Source organism: Oncorhynchus kisutch, unplaced genomic scaffold (genome assembly GCF_002021735.2).
Source record: "Oncorhynchus kisutch isolate 150728-3 unplaced genomic scaffold, Okis_V2 scaffold3826, whole genome shotgun sequence".
NCBI classification, from domain to species: domain Eukaryota; kingdom Metazoa; phylum Chordata; class Actinopteri; order Salmoniformes; family Salmonidae; genus Oncorhynchus; species Oncorhynchus kisutch.
The window spans coordinates 287,259-295,398 of record NW_022265771.1 but is presented as its reverse complement, the minus strand read 5'-3'; the positions used below and the strand labels follow the sequence as shown (position 1 = coordinate 295,398).

The following is an 8,140-nucleotide window of genomic DNA, read 5'->3' as shown; positions in this document are numbered from 1 at the left end:
TTTGGAAGTAATAAAAACGTACATCTAGACTACTGCTGCCAAGAGTCGCACACCTCTGTGAGTGACGTCAGTGTGTCGAGTACAGAAAAAGGCTCTATCGCCACTTCCTCAAAATAGATAACTCAAATCTGTCATTAATGTTGAGTGCTGTTGACCAATGAAGGGGCTTAAACTTCGACTACCGACTTCAGCAGAAGACTTGCCTAGAGGAAAAAATAAAAGTATGTACATGCTAGGCCTATTAATTTAGACATTGGTGATTTTACCACTGTAATCAGATCAACATTATGTTATGGTCATTCAATTGATTAGCCCACTAACCACGTGTTAAATGTGTAGTGTAGCCTACACTGTGTAGGACTATGAATCGGGAAGCTATAGGCTATTTGTTAATAGGTCAATTATGTTCTGGCCCGCAGACTAGCTACAAGCCCAACAACAAATTGACTGGAGGCCAAACCTAGTTGCCAACCCCTGTTCTATATTGTAAATTCAATCTTCCCCTTCACCATCATCATCAGAGAATTCAAACGTGTGGATATCGTGCTAAACTTGAAGGACTCATTGTCTCTGTGAATATAAATTATATTGTTCCCCACCAGTGCCCTCAGAAGAGGAAACAACGATACAATGTAGTCTAACAACATCTCTCTCAAACAGCACAGATGTGATTCACTGTAGAAGCACTGGTCCTCTTACATTTTAATTCCAGGTTGCATATTACAATATTTAAAGGCATATCAGATGGTCTGTTCTGACCATAACAGTCACACCAAGCATAGGGTTGGTTGGTATAAGATTGAAATGGGTAAATAATGTACCCATGAAAACCCTATGAAATAGCTCCCCAATACCATCTGATGTATATATTTAATGTATTACATGACTGGTGACCACAGCCCTTCCAACAATACATTTAAATCATGTTTTACTGTGATTGTTTCCACCCTGCTGAATGTTTTCAATGTATTCCATTTCAAATGTGTCTCCCAGTGCAGCTTTACTTCCAGGCTATTATGACACATCTGGCAGTTCCTTCTATGTTTCTAGGCCCAGTACAATGGAAAACATGTAGTGTTTTGGTCACTACCATTCCACGAAAATACAATGCTGTATTGTTTTCATTGTACTACAATCTTACATTTTTGTAAGGGCTGTTCTTCACATCAGGGTGCTGCTGCAGGTTCTCTGCGTCTCTTGACCATGTAAGGCGGGCCGGGCACAAAGATCAAGACGTGCTCTCCACCTCCCTCTGGTAGTCATTTAGCCTGATAACACATCACATCCGACCGACACAGGCAAAAACTAAATGTTGCAGCCTGTACACCTAATCATTAGCGAGCTGACATGCTGTACTGCACTAACAGCAGCAGATACATAGTCTAGTTTACTATGGTCCTGTACCTCTGACCAGGGTAAACAAAGTGGTAATGTTGTGTATTGTATATACAGTATTTCACTTCAAACCATTTATTTTATTTAAGAGAAAAAAGTGGTTGCCCAGCATATATTCATGTACAAAAATGTTTCATTATATTTGTGTCATTTAGCAGATGCTCTTATCCAGAGCGACTTATAGGACAAATAAGGGTTAATTGACTTGCTGAAGGGCACAATGACAGATTTTTCACCTAGTCAGCTCGGGATTCAAACCAGCAACCTTTCAGTTACTGGCCCAACACTCTTAACCGCTAGGCTACCTGCCACCAGATCAATCGACTTCAATACAGTTATTCAAATACATTCATCATCAATGACTAAAATAATGAATCTAATGTTAAAATACAGTTTAATAAACAATTAGTTGATTCATAGCCTGTTCATCATTAAACAAAAGTTGTTTAGTAATATAAAATAATCCACCCGAACTAATGCTAAAAACTGATCATCAATCAATCCTTACCTGATATACATTGAGTGTACAAAACATAAGAAACACCTTCCTAATATTGAGTTGCAGCCCCCTTTGTCCTCAGAACACAGGGATGCTGGTCCATGTTGACTCCAATGCTTCGTACAATTGTGTCAAGTTGGCTGGGAGTGTATCTACTCTGAATAGCTCGTTCCATCTCCTCCCACAGATGCACAATTACAGTGAATTCAGTGTAATGTACTTGGAACCATTCCTGGACAAGCCTTGTGGGAGGGATACACTGCTGCCATGAAGGGAGGCACCTGATTGCCAATGATGTTTAGATATCCTGTAGCATTCAAACATTGCTCATCTTTTATCAAGGGGCCCAATGTGTGCCCTGAAAACACACCCCAACCATCACACCACCAGCCTGCAATGCTGACACACGGAGTGGATGCATGCAGTGGTGTAAAGTACTTAAGTAGTTCTTTAAATCACTTTTACTTAAGTTTTGGTGTATCTGTACTTAACTATTTATATTTTTGACAATTTTTACTTTTATTTCACCAAATTCCCCCACCCAAATTTGACTTTTTACTCCATATATTTTCCCAGACACCCAAAAGTACTAGTTACATTTTATATGATTACCAGGACAGAAAAAGGTCAAATTCCCACACTTATCAAGATAACATCCGTGGTCATCCCTACTGCCTCTGATCTGGCAGACTCACTAGTTCGCTAAAAACCTCTTAAGGATTGTACCCTTTCTTTTCTTTACATTTCCACCTAAAATGCCATACCCAAATCTTACTGCCTGTAGCTCAGCACCTGAAGCAAAGACATGCATATTCTTGATATCTTTTGAAATTAAACAATTTGAAGTTTGTGGAAATGTGAAATTAATGTAGGAGAATAACACATTAGATCTGGTAAAATCATACAAACAAAAACTTTTTTTCATTAACTTTGAAATGCAAGAAAGGTCATACTTTCAGAAAGGAGTCTAGGTGTAATTTAGATTTTGGCCACCAGATGGCAGCAGTGTGTGAAAAGTTTGACTGATCCAGTGAAGAATTACATTACTGCACTGTATCAAGTCTGCCAGGAGTTTCCCCAAATGTGCTGAATTGGTCAATTGATACATTTAAGTACAAAACTATAGAGAACATATAAAAATGCTATGGTAATAAAACATTTAAGTTTACACACTGCCAGGAATTACACACTGCCAGGAATTTTATACATGCTGGATCATTAGCTTATTCACTAACTTTCACACATCTAGATGGTCTGGCGGGGTGGGTGTGGAGCCAGAGACAACAGGGGTTCAAAAATGTAGAACCCAGTTCCTACATTTAACATAAAAATGTATTTTATCAAACAAAACTATGCTACATTTTATCTCTGGGACCCTAAGGATGACAAATCAACTGGTTTGAATGTATCAAACCAGTTGCAGTGATAAGTTGTTATTTTACACTTTACTCAAACAATAGCATGGTATTTTTTCACTGTAATAGCTACTGTTAATTTGACACTGAAGTTTGCTTAAATTCTTGTTAATCTTTCTGCCCATATAAAAGACATGTCTATGTCCCAGAAAGTTAGCTGTTGAATACAATGTCAATATAGTCACATTAGCAACTGTCCTGTTTTAGGAACAACCATCCCGTAGAGGTTAATTTAAGGAATTTGAAATGATTCATACTTTTAGTTTTGATACTTAAGTATATTTAAAACCAAATACTTTTACTCATGTGGTATTCTACTTGGTGACTTGAGTTACTCTTGCCACATTAAGAGCAGAAGTCAGGTTCCTCTCCTGTGTCTGTCTCTGATTAACTTTTAGCTCAGCTCTTGTTTTAAAACAGTTTCTAGAGTCAGATCAGCGGTGAGGAATAACTCCTGTATGTATACGTTCATGCGTTTTTAAGTTGCACAGTAGAGAGAAACTCTTTCCACAGTCAGAGCAGGAGTAAGGCTTCTCTCCTGTATGTACACGTTCATGTGTTTTTAAGTTGCACAGTAGAGAGAAACTCTTTCCACAGTCAGAGCAGGAGTAAGGCTTCTCTCCTGTGTGTGTTCTCTGATGAACTTTGAGCTGACCTGATGTTGTGAAGCATTTTACACAATCAGAGCAGGAGTAAGGCTTCACTCTTGTATGTATACGTCCATGTCTTTTTAAGAGAATCAGTTGAGAGAAACTTTTTCCACAGTCAGAGCAGGAGTAAGGCTTCTCTCCTGTGTGTGTTCTCTGGTGAACGTTTAGCTCAGCTGATGTTGTGAAGCATTTTAAACAGTCAGAGCAGGAGAAAGGCTTCACTCCTGTATGTATAAGTTCATGGCTTTTTAAGGGGCCCAGTTGAGAGAAACTCTTTCCACAGTCAGAGCAAGAGTAAGGCTTCTCTCCTGTGTGTATACGTTCATGTTGTTTTAAAGTGCCCAGTTGAGAGAAAGTCTTTCCACAGTCAGAGCAAGAGTACGGCTTCTCTCCTGTGTGTGTTCTCTGGTGAACTTTTAGGTCAGTTGATGTTGTGAAGCATTTTACACAGTCAGAGCAGGAGAAAGGCTTCACTCCTGTATGTATACGTTCATGTGTTTTTAAGTTAAACAATAGAGAGAAACTCTTTCCACAGTCAGAGCAGGAGTAAGGTTTCTCTCCTGTGTGTGTTCTCTGATGAACTTCTAGCTGACCTGATGTTGTGAAGCAATTTCTACAGTCAGAGCAGGAGTAAGGCTTCTCTCCTGTGTGTATACGTTCATGTCTTTTTAAGGGGCCAAGTTGAGAGAAAGTCTTTCCACAGTCAGAGCAGGAGTAAGGCTTCTCTCCTGTGTGTGTTCTCTGATGAATTTTTAGCTCAGCTGATGTTGTGAAGCATTTTAAACAGTCAGAGCAGGAGTAAGGCTTCACTCCTGTATGTATACGTTCATGTCTTTTTAAGGGGCCAAGTTGAGAGAAAATCTTTCCACAGTCGGAGCAGGAGTAAGGCTTCTCTCCTGTGTGTGTTCTCTGATGAACTTTTAGCTCAGCTGATGTTGTGAAGAATTTTACACATTCAGAGCAGGAGTAAGGCTTCAGTCCTGTATGTCTACGTGTATGTGTTTTTAAGAAGTCCATTCGAGAAAAACTCTTCCCACAGTCAGAGCAGGAGTAAGGCTTCACTCCATTGTGCACACTCTGATGAACTGTCAGATTCCTTGATGTTGTGAATCTCTTCCCACAGTCAGTACAGGAATACGGATTTTCTCCTGTGTGTATTTTTAGGTGTATTTTTAGCTTTGATAGAATTGGGAAAGTCTCCTCACAATGTGGGCAGTGGTGAGACCTCTTAGCTCTGTGATCTTCCTGCTGTTGCTCTCTGGATGTAGAGAATGTCTCAACATGGTCTCCTGTGTGAACAACATCAGAAGAACCAATCAGTTGGAGTGATATACATGTCAATCAAATGTATATTATGAAGCCCTTTTTACATCATCAGTTGTCACAAAGTGCTTTATAGAAACCCAGACTAAAACCCCTAAAGAGCAAGCAATGCAGATGTAGCAGATATAGATGCACAGTGGTCCCTAGAAAGCAGGAACCTTGGAAGAAACAGGCCCAAAGGGGTGGCCAGTCCTCTTCTGTCTGTACCGGGTGACATATGTATTCATATCAGTAGGCTGTACAACACAGGGGAATAAAACTATTCTAAAAGTGGGTAAGAGATGAAAGATAAAAAGGGGCGTGTCATCCTCTACTCACTATAACAAGGGTTAGTAACGACACAGACTCATTTCATAAAACTTTAAAACACTGGCAGCTTGTCAACCTCCCTTATTTAGTCTCCTCTCTGATCACTCCAGACAGCCCGGTGAATAAAACAAATGCTGGCAATACTGGTGTCAAACCATGCAAGTGTCAGTAGCATGAAATAACATCTCCATTTTCATTGAAACAGTTCCACTGCAACTTTTCATGCACAGTAGGAAGTTGGAATGAATAACACAAACTTAGTTAGATACAACCTGCTCTTACCATGACTAACAATTGTCCCAATCTTCTCCTCCTCTTCTTCATCTTTAATGTTGGCATTCAGCTCCAGTGTTTGACTGCAGTCTTCCAGCTTCACTGATGCCATCTCTGGATCCTGCAGTGCAAACTGGGCTCCACTGTCACAATCAGGACCCAGTGACTGTAGGTTCTGACTCAGTGTGGAAGGAGAGAGGCAGGCTGGGTTTGTCCTCACTGTTGATGTTACCGGCTTCAGACTTAATTCTAGTCGTCCTGTAGTAACAACGAGTAACAGACAAAAAAGGTTTGTCTATATTATTATTTCTTCTTGATCAATGATCTATTTCAGTGCTTAACTTGGACTGAAATAGGTGCCGGTACTGTTTATACTTAGATGCAGGAGCTCCACAATACTGTTGAGGTAATATTCTATAAGAGGAACATGAGCTCAAGCAGTAGAAATTTGAGGTGACGGTAATCAGCTCCTGTCCATCTAATTTCAATAGATGAGGTAGGTAAGCAGTGACAACAAAACATGAATTCATTCAAATTAGACAAAGTACACGCTTTAAAATTAGCTACGCTACACAACGTAAGTGAACTTAATCAAAAGTAGATTTCCCAAATGCATAAATGACAAGGTTAGTTTGTTTTAACCTTGTTTTCACTTCACACCATAGTAACATTTACAGATAAATCTGTTGACGCAGACAGAGTGGGCCCAGCCATGTTAACAGCTTGTGAAAATCACACAAAACCAATAACATGCCAAAAAAACTAAATGTCAAATAAATAGGTTTTTATTAAAATGACCTTGAAGAAAATGATGTACATCCATTCAGACAAACCCAAATATTCTAGCTGTGACTTTTAAAATAGTTTATCACGTTCACTTGGATTGACACAAAAAATAACAAACCTTTACCAAAAGTGAAAATCCTTTAATGGATGTTACCTAACATGGTATGACATGTTCTTTTGATATTAGATAGCACGTTTAAACTATTAAATACCTTTAGTAACAAATAGAAACAGACACAAGGTTATCTTTTTAACATCACATTTCTGGCGCTTTCTTTACTCTGAATATTCAGGATCATTGCTACTCGAACTTCCGCGATGCATTCAAAGCCCTGCCTTCGGCAAATCTGACCATGAATCAATGTTGTTGTTCCCAGCCTATAGACAGAAACTAAAACAGGAAACGTCCATGCTCAGGTCAATACAACGCTGGTCTGGCCAATCAGATTGCTTCTATCATGTGGACTGGGATATGTTCCGGATAGCCTCAGACAACATTGATGTATACGCTGACTCAGTGAGCGAGTTTATTAGCAAGTGCATCGGAGATGTCGTACCCGCTGTGACGATTAAAACCTTCCCAAACCAGAAACCGTGGATTAATGGCAGCATTGGCGTAAAACTGAAAGCGCGAACCACCGCTTTTAATCATGGCAAGGCAACCGGGAACATGACCGAATACAAACAGCGCAGCTATTCCCTCCACAAGGAAATCAAAACAACAAAAGCGTCAGTATAGAGAAAAAGTTGAGTCACAATTCAAACACGAGACGTATGTGGCAGGGTCTACAGTCAATCACGGATTACGAAAAGAAAACCAGCCCTGTCGCAGACGTCTTGCTCCCAGACAAACTAAACAACCTCTTTGTTCGATTTGAGGACAATACAGTGCAACTGACACGGCCCGTTACCAAACCTGTGGGCTCTCCTCCGTGGCCAACGTGAGTAAAACATTTAAACGTGTTAACCCTCGCAAGGCTGCCGGTCCAGTCGGCATCCATCAGAGCATGCGCAGACCAGCTGGCTGGTGTGTTTACGGACATATTCAACCAATCCCTATCCCAGTCTGTTGTCCCCACGTGCTTCAAGATGTTCACCATTGTTCCTGTTCCCAAGAAAGCATAGGTAACTGAACTAAATGACTATTGCCCCATTGCACTCACTTCTGTCATCATGAAGTGCTTTGAGAGACGAGTCAAGGATCCTATCACCTCCACCCTACCTGATACCCTAGACCCACTCCAATTTGCTTACCTCCCCAATAGGTCCACAGACGATGCAATCGCCATCACACTACACACTGACTGTCCTAACCCACCCGGACAAGAGGAATAGCTATGTAAGAATGCTGTTCATTGACTACAGCTCAGCATTTAACATCATAGTACCCTCCAAACTCATTATTAAGCTCGAAACCCTGGATCTCAACCTCGCCCTGTGCAACTGGGTCCTGGGCTTTCTGACGGGCCGCCCCCAGGTGGTGAAGGTAG

At 40.5% G+C, this 8,140-nt stretch overlaps 1 protein-coding gene across 1 annotated transcript; it reads right to left on the bottom strand.

The window, feature by feature from the left end:
* Positions 1–1,454: 1,454 nt before the first annotated feature.
* On the bottom strand, positions 1,455–5,288 carry LOC109877140 (zinc finger protein 135-like; the record flags this gene model as incomplete). The annotated part of the gene is made up of 2 exons (XM_020469459.2): positions 1,455–3,847; positions 3,932–5,288. Coding segments are annotated over 2 exons (1,461 nt in total), but the record flags the coding sequence as incomplete, so codon positions are not given.
* Between the last annotated feature and the right edge of the window lie 2,852 nt (positions 5,289–8,140).